This window comes from Manacus candei, unplaced genomic scaffold (genome assembly GCF_025592945.1).
Source record: "Manacus candei isolate 608988 ecotype Guabito, Panama unplaced genomic scaffold, ASM2559294v1 h1tg000052l, whole genome shotgun sequence".
NCBI lineage: Eukaryota > Metazoa > Chordata > Aves > Passeriformes > Pipridae > Manacus > Manacus candei.
This window is the reverse complement of record NW_026138100.1, coordinates 4,782,707-4,806,408: the sequence shown is the minus strand read 5'-3', so window position 1 is coordinate 4,806,408 and position 23,702 is coordinate 4,782,707. Positions and strand designations below refer to the sequence as shown.

The 23,702-nt window shown below is 40.7% G+C and overlaps 2 protein-coding genes across 2 annotated transcripts in view; one reads left to right on the top strand and one right to left on the bottom strand.

Annotated features, from left to right (window-relative positions):
- RMND1 (required for meiotic nuclear division 1 homolog) overlaps positions 1 to 14,922 on the bottom strand; it is a 20,922-nt gene extending 6,000 nt beyond the window's left edge. Inside the window, exons 1-6 of the mRNA XM_051801661.1 lie at positions 14,356 to 14,922; positions 11,036 to 11,550; positions 6,739 to 6,847; positions 3,825 to 3,900; positions 3,457 to 3,496; positions 796 to 896 (exon numbers count right to left, since the gene is read on the bottom strand). Of these exons, the coding sequence (XP_051657621.1) occupies positions 796 to 896; positions 3,457 to 3,496; positions 3,825 to 3,900; positions 6,739 to 6,847; positions 11,036 to 11,536 (827 nt within the window). The 5' untranslated portion in view covers positions 11,537 to 11,550; positions 14,356 to 14,922. The remainder of the gene's footprint in view (positions 1 to 795; positions 897 to 3,456; positions 3,497 to 3,824; positions 3,901 to 6,738; positions 6,848 to 11,035; positions 11,551 to 14,355) is intronic.
- On the top strand, positions 14,518 to 23,702 carry ARMT1 (acidic residue methyltransferase 1). Its single transcript, XM_051801662.1, has 5 exons — positions 14,518 to 14,625; positions 15,975 to 16,080; positions 16,623 to 16,864; positions 18,295 to 18,460; positions 19,417 to 23,702. Exons 1-5 carry the CDS (start codon positions 14,573 to 14,575, stop codon positions 20,182 to 20,184), a joined length of 1,335 nt encoding a protein of 444 aa, XP_051657622.1. The 5' UTR covers positions 14,518 to 14,572; the 3' UTR covers positions 20,185 to 23,702.

Sequence of the window (23,702 nt, the reverse complement as noted above, 5' to 3'; positions counted from 1 at the left end):
AAAAGGAGGAATAAGACTCGTTCAATTTTTCACGTCAATCCCACTATGAAACTTGCATAAGCACAATGGAATATGTCCAGAATCACAAATTACATAACCAGATAGTACATGCAGTTTTCAAATGGCCAGAAAAAACCCAAACACTTGTCTCCTTATCAGGTTACCTTAAATAAGCTCAACCTCATTAGTTCAGTCCCTAGTGTCCTGTCTAGGAGTGGCTTTCTGGTGGCATCAGTGTTGGAAAATTACAGATAATTTATATAATCATTTTCATTGAGAAATATTTCTGTAGAGATAATTTTCTCCCTGGGATGAAAAAAAATTTAACAAGGAATGACAACTTGCCAGGTTTATCATTACACAATATTCAAGTTGTAACTTTCCTAGGAAGTAAAGTATGTGCAGAATTACATCCTTGTATATGAACCTTAAGGGCAATAAGGAAAGCTTATACAGAGCATCCTCTTTAAAATCAGACTTGTCTCAATAATGCTTATTAGTTTCTTTTCCCATGAAGTACCTAATTCCTGTTCAGGATTGCTGAAGAACATGTTCAGTTATGTGGGCACAGAGCTTCTTAATTTATAAAATCTATAGCATAAGCAAATCACAAAGGCCACTACTTCAAGTTTAACAGTACAGCAAAATTTGTCAATTTAGATTTACTGTTTTCTTCTTTCCTTATTTTACTCGTTCAAAAAAAGTGTAACAACAAGTATATTTTTACTAGCTTTTCCTTGAATTTGGTTAAAGTGCCTATTAACTTTTATATACCGAGTGCCTGAAGATACTTACTCCCCTATTCTGTAGTTCATTTCTTCATTCTCCCAGTGGACGAGTGCAACTTCATATGGCTGAATTTCATGCTGTTCTAGCACTCGCATGATATTCTTCATCTAGGAAAAAGACAATTGCAGCAAGAGTTACCACACAGTATAACTATGACTCTGCAAAGCACTTGCATATAGTAGGCTGGTAATTGCAACCTTCATGTTGAAGTTATTTAAATAACAATGAAGAGGTGTGCTAAATAATGAAGTTATTAACATAGTTTACTTCTGAAACTATTTGTAGCTTCAGAAGAATTTGCAGCTATGAACAACTGAAAGGAATCTGAGAAGACTAAAATGTCATTTAATGTCTGCACACATGAAATACGGTAAGGATTAACTACAGCAGCAGTAAGGACAATGCAGATGTATCCAGCATTATAACAATGAACTGTACAAGACTTTGGCAGATGTCTGAGTGTGGGATGAAAATCTTCAGGATAAGTACATCGGGTGGTTGTTTCGGATTAAATTACTAGTTTGCTGCTAAATCAATAGTTTTATTTCTGGTTGCTGATGAAATCAGTAGTTTTGTTTCAGCTTCCAGAGGTTGGGTGGTATTACAGAAATCCTTTAACACTACAAAAATCTCGAAAAATTGATTCAGCTGCCACATTCAACCTTGTAAACAGTTAAATGTGCAATTTTAGTCACAGAAGTAATCTCACTGCTCTCTTATTCTCCAGCACACTAAAACCTGATGCAGGAAGAAAGAAGCCTTTTCTCTCACAAAACATTCTCCTCTGACATCTGACTTAGGATCTCTCATCCTTGTTCCTTTTAATGTGCTACAAGGTTCCCCTCATAAAAATCATCTGCAATTAGAACAAATTATGAACTAAAAAGAGCACTTACCTACAAGTTTTTAAAAGGCATTTAGCTACACAACAGCTAACAAAAAATCCAAACCACAAAACCACAGTACACTTTTGATGCCTAAATTCTTTAAAGAGTTCAATCTTCTACTAAGTCATACTTAAGAAACACTCTTCTTCAAAATAAAAGAAAATAGTCAATCTTTCAGCACAAAACTGTAAACTAGAAAATTTTTCATGAAGCATAATCTCCAGGATTGGTACTGTAAAATGATCTGTTGGATTACCTGCAAGAGGGATATTCTTTGCAGCACTAGCTTTCTTCATTGCTTTCAGTGATTTTAGTGATACTATCTATCTATGTAAGACACAGTAACATTTTTTACTGAATAAAAACCCTCAACCCCACAGCTACAACTCCTTGTTTCATAATCCTGAATTTAATATTAGCATAACTAGTACTCGCCATATAATTCAAGTCCTGTGGTAAAAAAGCGTATGAAAACTTATGTTCATTTTTCTTAAGCAAGGAAGTGTCTGCTGTTACACCAGCTACCTCAGCCAACCAGCTAAGCTGTGTCCAGGGACAGTTCAGCAATGCAAACCCCACACTGCTTCTAGGCCCAGTCTAATTTTATAGAAGGGACTAGCTATGACACAGTAAAATTAATCAGACAAGATGTTCTTGATTCACTAGATTCAAACTCCTGCTATTATGGGCGCTTAGGTCATACAATTTCCTTTTAAAAAAACCTCAAAGCTGGTTTTGCTTTTTGCCCTTGCTATTTTAGTAGAGGAGCTGTTGTACAACCTTCCTATTCAGGTATTTGAAAACGGTATTTTATATTTTAAATTTCTTTCTGTGATTAGTCTGTATTAGTTACTTCTCCTGGAAAGTGTTTGTTAGTTTCAAATAGTTTTTCTTCTCCTACTAGTCATTCTGGAGTACTTTGAAAAGCCATTTTGTCCATTCGCAGTGATACCCTACACTTTTTACTGAATTACTTTCAGTTTCTGTTCCACAGACCAGTTTGGGGCTTTTTCCTTTCCTTTCATTTCATTAAAACATGTGCATAAAATTACTTCCTCTATTTGAGCAAGTTGTTTGGCAGTTAAAACTTTGACTATAATTTCACGAAGCATAAAAAATAAAGCTAGCATGGGACTAACTACAGTTACTAGTACTGACAAGTAAAACACAGTATCAAATTTCCAAAGGTACTCAAGCATGCACAACAAAATGAGAGTTTTCAGAGTACTCCAGTGGGCTGAAGTGTCCAACTCAGAGATCATCATGAGTTAAGTCAGCTAGTAATACCTGAGAATCAGCAGCGAGGTTACAACCATAGCATCCTAAGTGTGCTACAGGGAGAACTACTATCTTTTTGTGGGACATCTGATACAGACACCCCCTAAACCAGACAGGAAATCAGGAATATTTCAGGTCTGAAACAGAAAAAGTGAACTTGAATCCAGAAACTGTTCACGTCTGGAAAGAACTGCTACGTATTTTCATTTACTGTAATGAAAATCCTCCTGTGAACTTCTGTGTATCTCAGTATCATCTACTGAATACGCCATTTAATTTCACATACTCTGCCTACAGATAAGATCAATACTTTTTGTATCTAGAATCCAGTTTTACTTAACAGCAGTAATAAAAATACATTAAAAATATTAAATTTCTATAAATATAGTCATTAAAATAGATATGCTTCTGGTATACCCTTCTTGGTCAGCATGCTGAGGTTTGTGGGACTGACAAAAACACCTGCTTATGCAGTTTTAACAAACAGTTTTGCTTTACTTACACTTTTCTCTTCCACATTCCAAAACACAACAGCCCCTTCCCTGTGAATTCAAGGAAAAACTGAGGTGTAATCATACTGTTTTAAATGCATTTTAATGCAATACTCAAATTGTACAGTGGCAATTTCTGTCACTATTAATCAAGAAACTTAATACTATCTTCCCAGAAACTATGTAATAGTTGCTTTTTAACCATACTTTAATGAAAAAACATAAGAAGGTATTTTTTAACCATTTAAATAATTTGATTTCTTTTTAAAATCATCCCGACTGGACAGTTATTCCTTGAGTTTCATCTAGCAAGCTGCACTACTTCCTTCACACCATTACTATTAATAACATAACGTTTTGAACACAATTTATAGTTTACCTGAAGAAAAAAATCATGCCAGGATCATATTCTTTTGCAGATTTCTCAGTACGGACCACCAAAACATTTGCAGCATCTGGTTTGAAATAAATGAAAAAAAATGAACTAATAGTCAAACTTCTAACTTTGATAGCTTATAATTCAACAATTACATACTGACACATTAGTCAGACTCATTTTATTTTTCTGATGGAAATGCTTGCAAGGAAACAACTACAATATCAAACTACACTGCGTTTATGAACTGTCACACTCTAGACAGACTCAGCCTTTATTGTGAACTTCACTGGAATGCTCAGTTAATGAAATGTAACACCTTCAAAGAACAAAAGACTTAGGAGAAAACTGATGCAAGCGTAATAAATAACCAGGAACAGAATACAGAAGTGGACATACAACGTGAGAGAACTATGGAAGTTGCCCACAGTTGCAAAGAAATTACCATTCAAATCTGCTTGCCCAGAAGATCTTTCTCTTCTCTACACACTGAGGGACTAATCTGCACTCAAATTCTGCTGACCTTGCTTTGCCAGTCAGAAACTTGAAAGAGCGTATCCCCAAGACAGAAGAGTGTGCACCTGCATTTCCCTTCAGATCAGAAGCGTTCTTTTGAAACAAATCTTCCATCCACCCTCCTTTACCACACTTCTGATGTGCATTGCAGAATAGTATACAAAATGCAGGATTTTTTGCATCAAATTAAACTGAAAGAGGAGCTCCAAAAAATGCCCCTATAGTACTCCAACCATTAATAAGGCATTTGTTACAAAGGACCAGACTAGAGCTAATGCAAGTAGAGTGCCCCAAACTTAAAAAATGTGGATGCTGGGTTCTCAAAACAAGGGTTTGGTTTTTCTTCTCCTACAAGTCTTCTCCACTGTAGTACTTGCTAATATGGATAAAGTTTTAGAAGTCCTGATGTGGTTCCAAACAAAAAAGTTTACTTTTCAGCATGACTCATTTTGTTGCAGGGCTAGTGGAAGCTAGACCAGAAAAACCTCCTGCTTCTACAGTAAAGCAAGACTCCCCAAAGATTTTGCAGGGCCTAACACTTAAGCTTTAGAAAGGCATCAAATTCTGGCTATGTACGAATTCCACCTTCTGCTTTACTGGTCAAGCCACAGAGGCCAGGTAACCTAAGGCAGCACAGTGACCAAGTATCAGAGATACTTTTTCTAATGCCTGAATTGAGACCACAGGGTTGGTCTGAGCCCTTTAAAGACTCTTCTTCCACTTGCTAGTCCAGTTCAGAAACATGTAATTGGATGAAACACTAGAACAAGTTTTAGGTGTGACGTGTGATATCACTGTGGAAGTAATATTTGCCTACAATTTCTCATTTGCCTTTTTAAATACAATCCATATCTTTATTTACCCGCTACAGCCAAAACATACACAATTGAAGAGAATTTGGTCCACTTTAAGTGAAAGTACAGGATCTGCCTCCAAAACGTTTTTAAAGAAGTCAAAACCGAGCATAATGCTTAGAAAAAACACTACAAAGTAACAAATCCACACAAATAATTGCTGATTTAGATTTCTATGTGCTAATATTTTTTTTTCTTTTCTAAGATTCAATGTTTGGCTTGGTAACCAAACTGCTACATGCACACGCCAACAATCACAACACTTCAGATCTGCTGGCACAATCTAACATACTTTCATCATTACTTCCTCCAAACCTTTGATAAAGAGTACTTATTGTGAGGAGTCAAAAACACTGTCAAGAAATGAAAGAACCGGCAAAACTCACACTCCAGGGCAAAATACCATCAACAGTAACTTTTAATTCACAGTTACGCTGGGGGTTGTACAAAGTTTCTACCCCAAAGCTGCGAAACCAGGGTTGGTTCTAATACAAAGAAACTAAAACGCACTTGAAGCCGACATTCTAGTCTTGTCTTTCACATTCATCTTTCTGAACAAGACAATCACTAGTAAATCACACGTTTGAAAGAGACTTACTGGAGTATTATTGCACTCAGATTATTGTTTGGGATGCAGACAGGTATTTGACAACCCCTATCGAAATGCCCATAAACTGTCTGTCCTTCTCTTAGCTTCATATAATCTGTCCTTTCAAAGAAAAAAAAAAGGCATTCTACTGCCAACATATGAAAATCACAGCTGTCCCAGGGCATAAGATTCTTTAAGCTATAAAAAGCTCCATTTGTTTTTTTCCTGTAGTATACTTTGGCTATTTCCAAGCCATACTTTCCCCAAGTCTTCAGAGATACTTTATATGGAAACCAGACCAATTATTTTGCTGAAGCCTACCCAAGTGAAGCATTCAACATTTGCTATGATATACTCGGCCCAATAAAGAAACCCTATCAACAGCATTCTCTTTACTAGAGTTAAGCATTTATGTGTTTATCTTTTTCATTTCACTTAGTCAGCAAGATTCTCTCTTGCATGCCTTCCTCTCTGACCCTCAGTGATTTACATTAATAGAAATGTGAATATGGAACGAAGATGCAACACTTCAAATTACAAAATTGTTTTGACAGCTGAAGCACTGCACTACCTCACTACTGAAAGATTAATTAAAATAAAACATTCGGAATTTTCTCAATTAGTGAATTTCTATAGAAATTCTCTGTATCAGTAAATTTCCAAAGTTATTTCTCATGCATGCATGTAATTTTTCAATACTTCTAGTGTAATTGTAATGTTGGGAAAAATTATCACAGAGTAACAGCAAATACTGGTCATACTGCTATTCTGAAAGGTTTAGTTGTGGGGATTCTTAGGCACATGGAATCTTTAATCAAAGCAGTATTTTTACAGGCAGTATGATATATTCCACGGCATTCCCAGAACAAGAATACATAAAGTTATAAAAATTATATACCTCACCCATATTTTATTTCCCAAGGTATACCATTGCTTTTAATATGTTTCAAAGATCTACCTCTAGGCAAACTTGTTATTTCAACATATCCATGTGAAGTCAGGTCATGACACAGATTACCAAGATGATATTCATCTGCTGTTGCAAAGGCTGTGCACTGCATCAGATTCTGTGCCAAAGGAAGAAAGATTTGAGTTAGGGTAAGGCTGAAGCAAGATGTTAATAAGAAAACTGTTTGCCTCAAATTTATTCAGAGAATGACAATTTTCATTTATGCACTCTTTTCTACGTTATCATTGCCATGCTGTCCACCTGATGTACAGATACTAACAAGATTACTTGCTCCTTGTTGAGCGGGAAAGCAAATCATACACGGAGAACAATCCAGGTGATATAAGTCGCACCAAAAATCTTTGTGACAGAGATTGTGAAGAGAGAACTCTTCTTCCCTGAATGCCAATCAAATGCTTTAACAGTAGAGCTGCACTTGCTACTGCTCTTCCATCCCACAGCTTACAGCATGCTTGGCTGACCACTGAAACCAGAGGCAAGACACCCCCAATACCAGTTTTAACATCCGTGTTTTTAAGATAAATGGAGTTCAACTATCCCAATCTGCTTATCAGGCACAAAGTTGTTCCAAGCACAAACATGTTCCACAACACACCAAGCCCACTGCTCAGGTGCTCCCAGGGTATGAGCCACTATGCAGAGAAAGTCACTGATCTTCCAAGGCCAGTTGTAGGTGCTGCTCCTCTGCCGTGTCCCTCCTCCCGCCCCCAGCTGAATCCTGCACTAACAACATGCTCTCAACTGACACCACAGCTGAACAATACATGACAGCCAGAGTTTGTCTCAATATTCCACAATCTTAAATAACTAAAATGCCATATTCAAACAAATAACTGGAAAAATGATGCTGACTTGCAAAGTGACTTGACTTTAGGCATGGCAAAGAAATCAGAAAACCATCTGCATAAAGACTTTCTTAATTAATCAAACAAGTCACATTAACCTGATTTGCAAATTCTATTACTTATTTTAAGTGTATTTCTTTGTTCTGATACAATATATGTCCTACAATAATGTTTCTCAGTACAATGTAGTGGAAGATGTCCAGAAAGTAATGTCTCATTGTGGATCAGTCACTTCCCAGCTTTTTGTAACAAATACAAATGGGGATGTAACTAACAACAAATGAACAAAACAACTGTACTCATCTGCAGGCATTTAGACTCATAATACACTTCAACTTAAAATCCAAATTACATTCTTGCAGCACTCATACACAAACAGCAAGGCTTACAGAGGTGTTCTGCTCCCTGCAGGGTGTCCATTGCCAGTCATCAGATTCACAACCACACATGTGAACTTCTTTTTAATGTCAACGTTCTGCTATCACGTCCAAAGCTTTGCTTATACATCGCCTTAATTCAGCAACTACTCACAGAAAATAAGCTTTAAATGTAATAACAATATTCAGAGAGCAATTTTGTAGGCATATTCCCACAAGTGTGCTACAAGGCTGAGTTAACAGTGGAACAGAACTGCATTTTCAGTTCCCTTGCAGCATCAAGTTGCATTATCACAATTTCATCTGTATAATCCATTCTCAATCTCTGAATTACCAATACCAGTTATGTATCTGAATCTGAAGATTCTTCCAGAAAGCTCTGATAATTAGAAGTACATGTGCTCTGCCACGAAACTCTTCTGTCAAGAGCTAAAGGAGCAAACTCTCATCTTCTAGTTAGCATATAATCTGAAAATCTGTCCTTCTCTATCCTTCCCATAGTTTATTACTTGTGCTGTTCTTCATTTCAAGGTAAATGCGCTACAGAATCGACTTTGTCTTAGTGCTGCAATTTTAGTTCCAATGCAAAGATTTCACATTTAGTTAGAACCAGAAATTTTGTGCTAAGCTATATGCCTGAAATAGCATTTTGGATATGAACTAGTTTGCTTGAGGGTTTTTTTGTTTGTTTTTGTTGGGTTTTTTTGGTTTGGTTTTTTGTTACAATGCACTGTTTCACTTACATTTCTATTAAAATCTTGCTTGATGGAGAACATTTGGATTGGGTATAATTTGAAATTAAGCCACCTAATAGATGTGTCCACAGGTGCTCCGAATGTCTAAATTCCCATAACTGTTGGTGAGATACAGCCAAAAAATCTACTCTAATCAGTGACTCAGCTAATCCTAAAATTGACAAGTCAACTGGTTGATCAACCTTTATGCCATGCTTTCAGCTACATCACTTCCATGTGCAAACTTAAAACTCCCCAGAATATAGCCCTTGTAGTGGCTCCAGAAAGAAACTCCAGCTCCTCACCACCCTCCTTCTTTCTGCCTACAGCTGGGGCATTATTAAGATTCTACTCAGTGCACCATACAGGATGGCTGCTCCTAAGGACAGCTAAGTATCTTGACAACTTAGCTTCTGTATCATCATGCCTCCAACAACTGTACAGGCTCATGGAATCCTAACTCTCCTTAGTCCATCCGTTCCACTTTAAGCATGCAAAAATTTTTAAGAAAAAACCAAACTGTAGGATGAACTTTAGTCCTCATATTGCCATAGGAATCAGTCTTTATCTAAAGTGTAGTAAGTATAACATCTTTGCCTGAATTTCAAGCTATTTTTATGCTATATGGCTATAGCATTAAAAATTAGCTCAGAGGCTTTTCATGCCACCAGACCTTACAGATTAACTAAGTAGTGGTACTGCTCACTGATGGACTGACTAAACCAGTTAACTGCTTTCAAGTAACTCCTCCATCTATCCTGAAAAACTGGTTGTACAACCAATTTATCACTGCTGGTACTCAGCACTCTGCCTGTAAAAACACAGGAAGACTAGTGCTGGGGAGGGGTGGGAACGATATCATTCTCTGCAAAAGCAAAGTGTCAACTGTCAGGCCCTCCCAGACAGAAAACACCAGGGATCCCAGGGGTTCCTCTAACCAAGAACCTCGGGAGTGGGCCTACAACCACTGTCTCCAGAGGCAGGCTAGGAAGGAGAAGATGCCCCCAGGCAACTGCTCTGACAATAGGGCCTGCAATACTGGAGGGCTCCTGGCTGCCTTCAAACGTGCACAGAAGGCAAGATCAGTATTTTTTGTGACACCAGGATTTAAAAAAAACAGATGGCATGCTGAAAAAAAACCTTCAAAGATTCTCCATTTGTGCTACTTTTATTAATCTCATAGAAGTCATCCACATCTCTAAGTTTTTCTCTATACTACCCAGCTCTAAGAAATACACAGGTAAAAAAAAATCCTGATTCCAAAATACTGTCAGTCTGCAGTCAATGTGATAGCTTGTCTGTACCTTTGCAGACAGGGATATATATCTGACAAACCCACGTGGGATTAAATAAAAGACAGCAAATGTTTCTGCTAGGTCTCAGTTTATGTGATTTCTGGCCCAGCATTTTGCCATGTGGAAACTTCCTCAGAAACTATATTATTATTTCAATATATCAGGATGTATTTTCTCCATGTCTTCACAATGGAAGAAAGTAAATACAGCACTGCATGTTACTTACATATAAATATAAAAATGTCAAACAAAGTTGGCATTCTGTCAAACTGTTTGCATTCTATGCTGTCATTTAAAGCCTCAAAAATGTTGTCACTTCACCCAAAACCAAAAAGAGTCAAACTCTGAATGTAATGTCATAGCAGGACTAAAAAGCTGGAAACATTACATGGTATTTCAGGAATAATATTCTTCACTTTCCTCTTTCAAAGCAACATGGAAATACAAGTGGGAACTAAATTGACTATGACTCTTTACACAAAGGCACACTCCTGCTCATCACACAAAATACTAAGCAGAAGCTTAGATGATAAGGCAAGCATTAAAACCTCTCTGTGCATCGTGTTCAGTAGATCATGTAACAGACATATTTTGCAGTGTGTAAACTATTTCTGAAGGCACAATGCTTATTTCAGTCTCGGCTATCATACTGTATTACTAACAATATCCAGTTGTTGCTGTAGCTTGAGAACAGTAACACTTCTGACACCAGGATTCACTGTGGAAATCCTATATACAAGTATACTTAATGCCTGCCTTGGCTAAGAACTATCTTAAGGAGATACAGCTACAAGTATGCACTGTTTCACTTCATCATATCTCACTTTATCTAAATCAGTTTGTTGTTGCAGTTCCTCTGCAACAGACCTAGGAGTCTGGATATTGAAGAGCTATTTCTACATATGGAATAATCTTTCTCAAGTAACACAGGCTACACTTGCACATCTATTTCCCATCTGAAACTTAATCTGAATATAAGTTAAAATTTCATGCATTCCCTTAATGCCATATAGACTGTAAATGTTATACATTACCTCCATGTCTGAGAGAGGCAGGTTCGTTCTGGATGGCTGCTTGGTCCTCGGTGCCTTTGGTGGCCTCTTGACTGGCTGGTTATTGTGTTTTGGAATAATTTTACCAGCTGATACAACTGCATAAAATCTTGATGATGTGTTCCTGAGCTTTTTGATATGCTCTGTATTGAGCCTGAAGTTTTGCATCATCATCACACCCAAACATCTCCAGGAGGGAAAAAACCCCTCCCCACCCTGATAATAAACACTTCTTCCTGAAGTGGATACATATCCTTGGAGCAATTGCCAATTCTTGACTTGCACACATCGACTTGTCAACCAAGGGAATGCAGTTTTCAGAGTATAAAAATTCCAAGACTTTGCTGTTCTCTGAGCTGTTCTGTCAACTTCATTATCCAGCTTTAATAGCAGACATCCAGTTTTATTAAAGTTTTGGCATTGACATATTGTTGTTAAAGCATGGAAAGATCTAGTCAGGAGGCGCAGAAGTTTCAGTCTCATTTCTTCCCTCTGAACTGTATGTAAAACAAAGAAACAAAATCATCCATCAACATTTTGGAAAGAAAGAATATTATTTCTCTCTTATCTAAAAGGTGACCCATACTACTTTTGCATGTGTTAGGATGCCTAAGCACACGACATTGGTGGGAATAAATAGCTTTTTTTGATCCTATGGAAATCGTCTAAGATCAAAACACACTAGAACTGGTTGCTATGTCAGTATGAAAGCAGGCATCTGTTCCTTCTGCTGCTCATTCTGTGCAGCAGCCTACACTCTCAGTAACTCCACTGCTCACGGAGCAAGCAAACACACACCTTAAAGAGGACATCACACTCTGTGAATCATTGTGTTATACATAAAACCCCAACAATTTAGATTACTACGTGGCTGTATGGGAATGGCACCTACAGAATACACACACTGCTCAGCATCGGCTCAGACTCCTGTGCCAAAAACAGCTCAGCACAGATCCAGCCCCTGTCATGTGTCCTGACCACAGTGAGAACGGAGCTGAGTTACAGCCTTGCTCCTGCCAGTACATCCTAACGCAACAGTGACCACCAAGCCTGCCTGCAGACCCACCAGTGCAGGTGGAAAAACAACAGTGTCCTTATTCTGGTTATTTCAGACCAGCAAGCTTAGTGTATCTACCCTATGTCATGTGAGCTAATCAAATAAACTTTAAAAGTATTCACAGGCAGTAGGTTGAATACCTCAGTGGGTGTGTTTAATTTGCTGAAAAATCCCATGTCAAGTCCCTTCCCACATCTGATTTTCCTAATTTCCCTTATGACATAAATTCTGTCTTCAGTAAATTATTAACAAAAAGTCATTAAGTTGTATAGCTCAAAAACCCTGCCTGTCAGAATATTTTTCAAAAAGGAGTATCTCAAATACCACAAATACGCTTAACATAATATTTCAAACAAGTATTTTCCTGTGAGAAAAATCATGGTGTGTGCCGTGGAACAAGCCCTCTGTCCTGACAAGGATACCTGGATGTTAGCACAATACACACACAAAAAACCTCACCAAACCACACTCTGACATAACTTAATGGAAGGGGAATACACTAATTCTGGTGAAGGAGGTATACAACTAAAAATAACTAACTAAATAAAAAGGATGTAGAACACTTCTAGGCTGCCACAGAATAAGTAACTGATCTTGGGCATAACTTCACTTATACATTTCTGCCCAATTTAAAGCTTGTTATTAGCATACTTACTGGAATAAACCTAGTATTATTTTAATTTTAAACTTTTTCTGTATTTATAAAACAACCCAGAAGACTCTGCCCAGAACAAGGCATGTTTACCTTTTAAAAGGCTTATTACCTCTGGATAATCAAAAGAGCTGAAAAAAACCTCAGCGACTGCAGCCCAAGCCAGTGGAGAGCCAAGGCTAGGGGAGAAGTCTCCAGCACTGTGGGGTAACTGGCAGAAAAAGACTCACAAATGCCAAACAAATCCTCACTTTCCTAGGCAAAAAACCTCATCCCGAATCAGTGATGCCAAGGACCATTTTTCAAGTGTACAGGCTTAGAGCAGGTTACAAGGAAAGAGAGATCATATGGGCTGAATTCCAGCGAGGGGTCTGAGCGTCAGGCCTGCGGCAGCAGAGGCAGCCAGCCAGAATGAGCGGAATAGAGCAATCCAAGAAAAGCGGGATGAAGGACGACCAGAACAGGAGAGGAGGCGCCACCCCCAAGCAGCGGGCACAGAAGTGGGATTAATTTTCCAAGGTCTCTTCAGGCACGGCACGGTTTAGCCATGCCCGCTGCCCTCCCAGCCGGAGGCCCAGCCCGCTGCGGCGGCGGCTGCGACCTGCACGGGGAGGGCGGGCCCGCTCCGCCCGCGGACGGGCCCGACCGGCAAAGACCGGCTCCGCCCGGCCCCCGCAGCCTGGATGCCCCCAGACTGCCCCCGGGGCCCGCCGGCAGCCGGTGCTAGGACACCCCACCCCTTCCCAGCCTCCGCATTCCCGCTCCTTTCCCCGAAGGAAACTGCCCCGGGAGCGCCCCTGAAGCACGCGCGAGTTGAGGGGGAGTGGGCACGGGAGAGGCGAGCGCTCCGCTTCCATTGGCTGCCGGTGGCGGAGGGGCGGGCACAGTGGGGGATCAGGCGGCCAATCGGGAGGCGAGGCCACTCCGCCCCCGCGAGCAACGCGAGTCCCCGGCCCCGCGCAGCTCGCGGGCGCCCCCGGCGGGCGCGCGAGCTATCGCCGCCAGCGCGCGCGCGCCCCCGCGCAAATGGGCCCGCTGCCCTCCCCCCGCCCCGGTCGGCAACGCGCGGCCGCCGCCGCTGCTACGTCACCACCGATCGGCGCCCCCCGGAGCCGGGGGGAGCCGGGGACACCACCCGGCAGCCGCCCCGCAACGGCCGCGGCGGGGGCAGCCTGAAGCTGGGGGCGGTTCGAGGCAAGAAATCGCCCCTCGCCCGCAGGCAGGGCTCGTGCTCGCCCAAAACTGCCCCCTCCTCGCGGGGAGCCTCGCGGTGCTCTCCCGCCTGCGGCAGGATCGGATCCGGCGGGAAGGGCGGCCGAGGCGGCCCGGGCTCGCCCGCACCCCCTTCGTGGGTGCTGCAGAAGCCCCGCCGCCCTGGGGGCGTCTCAGGGGGAGCTGCACAGCCCCTCCTGCCCCAGCGCGGGCTCCCGCCGCAGCCCCGACCGTGGCGCAGGGCCGCCAAAGGCACCCGCAGCGCCGCCGGCCCGGCCCGGCCCTGCCCTCCTTCCCCTCCCCCGCCCCGCGCGCGCTCCCGCCGCCGCCGCCGCGGGAGGGGCGAGGCGGTTCCCGCCGCCGCCGCGCGCCAGCACTGACCTGGGGGAGGGGGCGCGCCGCTCTCCGCCGCGCGAGCCGCGGCCCCGCCCACCGCCCGCCGGGCCTCGCCAGCGCGCGCCGCCCGACACGCCCCGCCCGTCCGTCGCCGCGCGGCGGGGCGCGGCCCGCGCGCCAGGAACGTCCGGCTGCCGCACTCCCCGCTTCCGGGGAGGCGGGGCGGGGGGCGGGGCGCTGGCGCGCGGGGGGGTGGAGCAAGATGGCGGCGGCGGTGCCGGCACTCCCCGTGTCCCTGTCGGGCAGGTTCAAGGGGTCCGTCACGGCAGCGGGGCGGGGGGCGGAAGGGAACTGAGGGACCGGTTGGCGCCCCGCGGCCGGCGAGGCGCCGGGCGGGGCCGGGGGGCGGGTCTTGGCCCGGCGGGGCGGGCGGGGGCCGCAGTGCCGGCAGGCGGCGCTGTGGCCGCGATGCTGCCGCAGGGAGCGCCCGGAACGGGCCGAGGGCTGGTGTGGAAGCGTCGCTGTGCTCCCGGTGTCGCTGTTCGGCCCTGGGACCCCGACTCGCCGGGTGGAAATCCTGCAATAAAAATAACTCTCCGGGCAGTGTTGGCGCTCTCTGTAGGGCTGGTTACGTTCTGCTCGTTGTCCTCCTCAAACATAAACGGGGTTTCGGGGAAATGCAAATGAAGTGTGTAGTGCAGAGTGCGTGTGGATTTTCGTGTCGGTAGGAGATACATGTTAAACTTTTAACATGTCTCTGTCCTTTTAATTTGATATTTCCCTGAGCGCATCAGGGCAACTGAACAATTAAAGAACACGTTTTAGCATTGAATTAGCTGCAATTTTTCTCTGTTTTGGCAGGACAAATAATTTAGCATTTTCTTCCTTGAAAAGACTGCTGTTTTTCTTTAAAAGCAGACCTAAGAACCTGACCCATTTGAGGGGTTTTATTACTGTTACTACTGTCCACTGCTTTAGAGGCACATAAAGTTACTTTTAAGACTGTTGTGTTTTAACCCCAGCTGGCAGTCAAGGACGGCACAGCTGCCCTCTTACTCAGCCCCTAGTAGGGTGGAGGGGGAAGGAATGGGAAGGGTAAAAGTGAGAATACTTGTGGGTTGAGATAAGAACAGTTTAATAACTGAAATAATATTACATTATAATGGAAAGAAAAAGAACAAAGAGAACCTCAGAAAAACAAGTGAAGCCAATGAAAACAGTTGATCACCACTAGCTGACTGATGCCCAGCCAGTCCCCAGGCAGTGACCCCCCAGCCAACTTTTCCTCCTGGTTTCCACTGTTCAACATGACACCATATGGTATGGGATATCCCTTGGGTCAGTTGGGGTCAGCTGTCCCAACTCTGTCCCCTTCCAGCTCCTTGTGCACCCCCAGCCTGCTCGCTGGTAGGATGGTGTGCTAGTAGGAAAGACAGAGAAGGCCTTGACTCTGGGTAAGCCAAACTCAGCAGTATCGAAAACATCCCTGTGTTATCAACACTGCCTCCAACACAACTCAAAACACAGCCCCATACCAGCTACTGTGAAGAAAATTAACTCTGCCCTAGCCCAAACCAGCACAAAGACCTTGCATTTGTTTTTACAAAGGGAAGCTATTTCATCATTTGCTGTCAATAATAAAAATTTGTTCCTCTCCCTTTTAGATCCTTTGCATATTTTACAATTAAAGACAGGCTGCCACAGATCCTCACAAGAGTTATTGATACTCTGCATCGACATAAAAATGAATTTTTTGAAGAACATGGTGAGGTAAGAGTAAGGTCTCTTTTTTTCCCTGATGATTTTCCTCCCTAACCCTTGAGACCCCTTCTCTGCCTTGTTTTTACTGGTTTCTTACTACAATTGTTACTTGTCTGTCTCAATCTTTTTGTCTGTTTGGTTTTTTTAAAATCATCTCTTTCTTGTAGCTGTTTTTGATTAGTTCTGTAATTCACTTCTCTGTCTAACCTTTTTGTGGTCTGTCGTTTCTGCAACTGCTGCACTTCCTTGGGTTTTTGTGTTGATGTAGTGTTTGATAGACTGTAGCACTTTCTGTGTTTCAATACTTTCTTCCTCTCTAATAAGAAAAAAGTCCAATCTAAAAAGAAGTTCCATATGCAATTCGTTTTAGGATGTTAAGTCTAAAATGAGCTTTATTCACCAAAATATGTTTTGTTGAATCAAGCTCTGATTTGTCAGGGACTCGCCTTTGGCAATTAAAACTTACCACTTACATAATTAGTGAAAAGTTGATCTGTGTCTCTACAGGAATAAATGTTCGAATAGGAACTTTTGTTCTCTGCTTATTTCAGAAGGGTGTTGAAGCAGAGAAGAGAGCTATATCTTTCCTCTCCAAACTGCGGAATGAACTGCAAACAGACAAACCAGTGACCCCTTTGGAAGATGAGCTGCCTGATGCTGTGCTGTGGAACCAATACCTGGACTACCAACGAAATTTATCAAATGGAAATGGAGAACCGAGTTGGTTTCAGTCCCCTTGGTTGTTTGTAGAGTGTTATATGTATCGAAGAATTCATGCAGCATTAGCACAGAAGTAAGTATTTACTAGCTTGGTGTGCCACTTTGAAAAACATTGTTCTTTCCCATTTCTATTTTAGGAGGAAGAAAGACAGCTGAGGAGTGAGACAAAGGAAAATCTTAAACTTTTACCATATTCCTTTTCCCTTGTCTCATACTTCAATTAAAATTAATACCTTTTCTTCTTCCATACAGCAGAATTTGCTTCAGTTTTAAGGAGCTGATCTACTTGAAAACTCTTTAAGCTTGACTGCATAGCCTGACCTTCTTGCAGAATAATCTGAATTGAGATATGAAAATCATGTAGCATTTCTAAAAAGTTTGCTAGCCTAGAATTCTCACTTAGGCCTAAAACAGGGAATGTGAGAGCCACAAATCTGTTGGGAATTCCAACTTGTTTTGCCGCTTGAAATCTGAAGTTACCATTTGAGAACTGTTTTTATAGCAGTTTACCCACCTTAAGCAGCCCCTGTTGTTCAATCTACACCAGCTTCTTCGTTACAGCAGTGCACACAGACCATGTGTTGCATCAAACTCTGGGAGCTGATCCTGGTTAAAAATAACTCTGCAGGAAAAACTTGTGCTTGGTACTGTGGAGAGGTGCCAGTACAATGACATGGGGTAGGAGTGAAAAGTTTAAGTTCCCATTGGTGTCAAAAGAATTTGAAAGCTCCATGAATACTGGATTTACCCATAGTATTGCAGAGATGCAAACACAGGAATGGGACTCAGTTTCTACTGGTATATTGTGTAATTTGAACTCTTGTATCAAAAGTTTCAAATATGAGATGGATCTGCTTGATTGCTCTTATAATGGTGAGTGGATACTTTTCATTAGTAAGATTTAAGTTTCTTGATCTCCATTATTTATCTCCTCTTGAGCATATGCTTTGATGGAAGTTCAGTCATTTGTCGAAAGGTGTATGTGCAAATGTGTCTCATAATAGATTGGTTTATATTTCTTATATATTACAACATTCTCATCTTTGTCATGTTAATTTTCCAGAGTCCTGGTAAAGACTTTCACAGGAATAACTTCCTATCACTGTAAGAGAATCTGGTATGGGAAGTAACTTCAGCACACAAAAACACATTTACAATTGGGCCAGCAGTTCTCCACATTAGTTTGCTTGTATGTTACAGTTTTAGTTATCTGTGCCTGAAGGTTGGAGTTCAAAATGGTCACTGTATGTGCAGTTCCCAGAATTGTTGTGACTGAGCACTCGTTCACTTTCAGAGTATATTGCTGGAAATATAAAAATGTTTTGCATAGTGTCTGTTCCAGTGAGATACAACATCAGGCTGCTACTGAAAGTCTAGTATGACAAATGAGAAATGGAAAATCTAACTAGGGCCTGTAGTACAATATAAAAAGCTGACCTTTGAGCTTCATTTGCATATACTGTCATGGCAAGTATGTCAATATATTTGTTCTCCTCTTTTTAGCCCACCTATTGACAACTTTGACGTGTTTAAGGAAGGAAAGGCTCAAAATTTCTTTGAATCCCAAGAGGCTGTTATTGCCTTATGCACTTACTTTCAGGAACTTCTTAAGAACATCAAGGATCTAGATGAAAAGCAACTTAAGGAGGAACTCTTTAAGCTATTGCAGGTAAACTACTAGTGCTTAACACAAGAATTTAAAATATCTCTCTTGTGAAACAAACGAAAACTTGAGGCTATAAATAATTGGAATTTCATATGGAAATTAAAATATAGCTCTTTTGTTTGTAAAAAGTGTGATGAAATCCTGATTGATAACCATACTGTATTGCTGCTACTGTGGAAATATTTATATTTTGGTTACTTGTCTTAAATGTGACATTTTCATTAACTGCTGATCTTCATTGTGTATTAGAAAATCCAGCAATTTTCCCTGAATTGAGTATTTCTAAAACGTTTTAAGTTCCAGATGACCTTTTTGGTATTTAACTATATTTTTTAAAACAGTAAATTTTAATTGACACTCTAAACATTTTTAAACTTCTTTGGAGAAAAATTTAGAAGTCCGTCTGGGCAAGAAGTTGTTTAAAAGCTTTATAATGACTATAATGCCTTTGGGTACAATACCCAAAGTATCTTAAGATTACAAAGAAGTTCATTAGCTGGCAACAGTGCAAACCAAGTATCTGATCAATCTTTATAAAGAGATCATTAGTGAGTACTTAAAATACATATACTTAAAATACTTATTTGGCTGCATGTAAGAAAAATAAACCTGCTTTAATATTCCTTTTTCTGTGGTACCACAGATATTTTTTGGAATTGCAGCATGGAGAATATTTGTGTTTTAAGCTTTGTCATCAGTGTATCTGTGTTGATCTAAATCTTTCATCTTTGTCACTTCCGATGCATGTTTCTAATACCTGCAGAAATACAGAGCATTGTTTGGTTTCTTCCACAAAATCTCATCTGTGTTAAGATATCTGTATAAGAAGTTGAGTGTGGAGTTAGAGCCTTCACTACCTAAACCAAAAAGGAGGAGACAAAATCTTTAGTGTATGTGAAGTTCAGAATGTAACTACAGTGAGACTTAGCAAATGTGTTTTGTTTTTTTCTTCCTTCTAGGTGTCATTGTGGGGCAATAAGTGTGACCTTTCTTTTTCAGCTGGTGAAGACAGCTCTCAGAAATCTAGTCCCTTACAATCCTTGGAAAACATGGTACCTTACATCTTAGTGAATGATATGGAAAAAGTTTGGTCATTACTTGTAAATGCCAAAAAAAATAGAACAGAAAGAAGTAATGTTAGAGTTGACATAATCCTGGATAATGCTGGATTTGAACTTGTAAGTGATCTTGTGTTGGCTGATTTCTTGTTATCGTCAAAGCTAGCTGATGAAATCTATTTCCATGGAAAAAGTATTCCATGGTATGTGTCAGATACCACAAAGCATGATTTTAACTGGACTGTTAAACAACTGCAGTCAGCTAATCATATGTGGATGTCTAGGTGTGGGATAAACTGGGAGGGCAATTTGAAAAAGGGAGTTTGGGTCTTCTGCGACCACATGTTTTGGACTTTGCCACATGACTTCTCCAGTATGGGTGGAGTTGCTCCTGACTTGTATGCTGAGCTACAGAAGTCAAACTTGATTTTTTTCAAAGGTGATCTAAACTACAGAAAATTAACAGGAGATAGAAAATGGGAATATAGTGTCCCGTTTCATCAAGCCTTGAACAAGTTTCATCCTGCGCCTCTCTGTAGTTTGAGAACTCTGAAATCTGACACTCAGGTTGGCCTAAAACCTGGACAAGGTGAACAAATTCAGGCTTCTGAACCCGAGTGGATGGTAAGTGGGAAATATGGGGTAGTTCAGTTTGATGCTGGTCTCTAGCTAAATGATTCTTAATATTCTGAAAGAGAGATTTAGTCTAGTTACTTTCTCTATTCCATGCTTGGCTTCAGCAAAGATTCTTTCTTGTTTGCACTTTTTCCTCCCAAGTGATTTGTTCTTTTTGTACCACAAAAAACTTTAATGTCGTGCAAAAATTTACAAATGGTCTTTGTATATGTAAATCATGTCTATTTCAATATATTTTGTTTTCCTAATGTCCAACATCAGCAGATCTTTAAGATGAATATGTAGTTGTCCATAATATTTTTTTCTTCATTAGTGGGTATGAGTCTATAGCTTAACAAGTGAAAAATCTGCTTCAGAAACAATTTCCTCAATCCCACATTAGCGTGTATTTACTTATTTCAGGCTAATTTGTGCTCCACATGCCAGGCATTGCATGAAAGTTATTATTTTAGAGAAGTCACAAATTAATTCCAGACAGATTCTTTTGATGTTTGATTATACTTTGCTGTACATTATGTGATAAGTTATTGGGTGACAGCTTGTAAACATTCATGTAGGATTGAAAATGAAATTTAAATTTTAAGACACAAGTGGATGTTGCTGGCCAGTTTGCCTGTAGGAGGGGAGTTGTCCCATCTTGTAGGAAGATTAGTGGGAGAAAGGAAAATCTCATTTTAAGAACATTGAACATATTGTTTATCTAAGGATCTCTACCAAAAATAAGCACACAAAACCCCCTCCCCAAATAAACAAACCAATGAACAGTTGCATTAATTGGATTTTAGATTTAATGCAGACTTGAATTACAGATGGCCTGTCAGCAGTGTATGTGGTTCAAGCACTGCTGCCTCTTTCTGTTGTGGTAATTCTCTTTATTTGTCTTTATTTGTTTTTTATTTGTCTGTTGTTTTATGAAAGATGCCTTACTTTTGAGGGGGGAATACAATTCTGGTTGCATTGAGAAGTATATGCTAGAGAAGCATATGCCATACAGGTTTCTTGCTAATTGGAATTATTAGGTGCCCAATTCTTCTCTTCTACCCTGGTCTCAAAAGCTGCTGCTAATTATGTTCATACAGTAAAGATCTGTACAATGGATAAATATGGTCTAGATGCAGATGACTGATTATTTGTGTTTGTGTTCTTCTTAAATCTAAAGAATATTTTAAAGTTTTAAGGTCAAGTGTTCTAAAACAAAGATGCAAGGAATTTCATGAAGCAATGTGATAGTAGTAGGTAGGGTTCTGCTTTTGAGACCTGGGTTTAGTGCTCTTATCTATTTGTATCTCTGGCTTAGTACTCCTAAAGGGTGAATTTGTGCTCATCCTTAGGTACCTGATTGAACTGCAGAAATTAGAAATCCAGTCAAGGCAGCTGAAGGTCAGACTGCTGAAGGTTTCTTTGACTGGAGAGAGCTCAGCAGGCCTCTCGCTTTAGTGCTTTAGTTAAGTACATAAACAACACGATGAACCTGTGCACTGGAGCCTCAGTTTCTCATCTGTGAAAATGCTGTTAACTTGTTTTAAGTGCATTTTGAAGCAACAACTTTGGGTCAAGAAGGGAGGGGTGGAAACTGTAGAATATATGGAATGAAAACTTCCCACCTAGTTCAGACATGAAATGAACAGGGGAAGAAATATACTTTGCCTGTGGACAGTTTTTTTGTAAGGTGCTGACTTAAATTTGCTGGAGAGGTTTGAAAGAGTGTAATGGACAAGAAAAGGATTGTTTCATCGTTGAGGCCACTCTTGACAAATAGATTTGCCCCTTACATGATCCTTACAACATGCTCAGAAACTTGGTTTCGTTTTTCAGTGGTTCTTAATGTGTCCCTGTACCCAGGTGGCTTTCAAGCTGTTACTTCTGAGAACTCACAGTGCAGATCATTGAAAATTAAAGTTATGAAGTTATGGGAAATAGAATCCTACAAAATACTAAATCACTTAGGAGATGCTGTGGCATTTGCTCAGTTAACTGAATTATCCCATTGGAGATTGTGCATTAATGTTTGTGAGGAAGAGTGCTGTAAGACATGTAATTCTTAGGTCAGCATGTGTTATGCTGAAAAAAATCAGTTCTATTATCCAGTTTATTAAATGAGCACTTCTCATCTTTTGCCCCGCACAAAGAGAAGTTTAGATGGTAATACACAGTATGACTACATGGCTACATGAGGAATGCACAGCCATAACTTGCAAATGCTTGACTTCTATTGCTGTAATTGCAAAGTGCTATCTCCAGGCAGAATTGAATATGCAGCATACTTTTCTGTTTGTTAGTTGGCCAGATTTTTGTAAAATTTTGATTGATTCTGTGGAAAAAACTTCCAAACATAAATGGTGGTGAAATGCCTGTGTTACGTTCTCCCATGCCCCAAAGAAGCAGTGAAGACAGATAATCTGATGAAGCGCTGTGCTCTGCTGATGGGTTTGCCACAGTTTAGTTGAAAATAGGAAATGCTTTTGTAGCTACTTGGTGTCACTTACTTGTGTAATCTCACTCTCTCATGGCTGGGCTTCGCGAACGAAGATTTGGGAAGGCTCTAACCACATTTGTTACAGGCACACTGGTGGCTTATGAGGCCAATATGAGACAGACATATCCGATTGCAAAAGGCACAGCAAAAAGACTCTTTAGATGGTATATTCTGCAGAATGCAGTTCTTTCTGCATTGTCTTTTCTCCTCGAGAGTGATCCTGCGTGCTTTCTCAAAGGAGACAGCAGCGTTATAGATGGTGTGTCTCCAGGCCTCCCGATTTGAGGCCAGAGTGGACCAGTTATGGTGATCAATATGGCCAAGGCTGAGATGTTGTTTCAGGGAGTCGTTGTATCTTCTCTTCGGGGCTCCTCTCTTGCAGCAGCCAGTGGCAAGTTCTCCATAAAGCAAGATCTTAGGGAGGCGGTGGTCCTTCATCCTGGAGACGTGTCCTGCCCAGCGCAGCTGTGTAATATAGCTTCATGAAATGGCATCGTGAGCCTGCTGCATTTAGGTGGAATTTACTATTAGAACAACATAAAGCATGTGTTTATAACAATAGCATGTGCAGTAATATAGCATATTTTTTTCCTTGACTATTCAAGAAATTGGCTTCTACACATCTGTATTGCAACCAGTTGTCCAAGATGCTTGTACTCAGGAGCTACTGATTTGTATATACACCCAAATTTTTGGGAGTTTCACTTCCTATGCTATTTGAATATTTATGGCAAAACCCAAGGGCATTTTCAGTAATTCTGAGGACCACAACAAAGCAATGGTTTTTACTTCTATTTTTGTCTTATACTTTTAGAGCAACTGTATTTCCAAGTCAATTTTTGATGGTGATGACTTTCACTGCTGATGAAACAAGAGGAAAAGTAATGTCTAAGGCACAGTGAAAGCCAGTACACACTTGATAATATTTGATAATTCATCATGTAAGATATCTACAATAATTTCTTACATATATAAGGCTCCTTAAGATAAACTGATGTGGAAAATAAGTTGATTGTATGGCTGGAAACTTGTAAGAATGTTGAAATAAATTATATAATTTTGTGCAAAAGTCAAA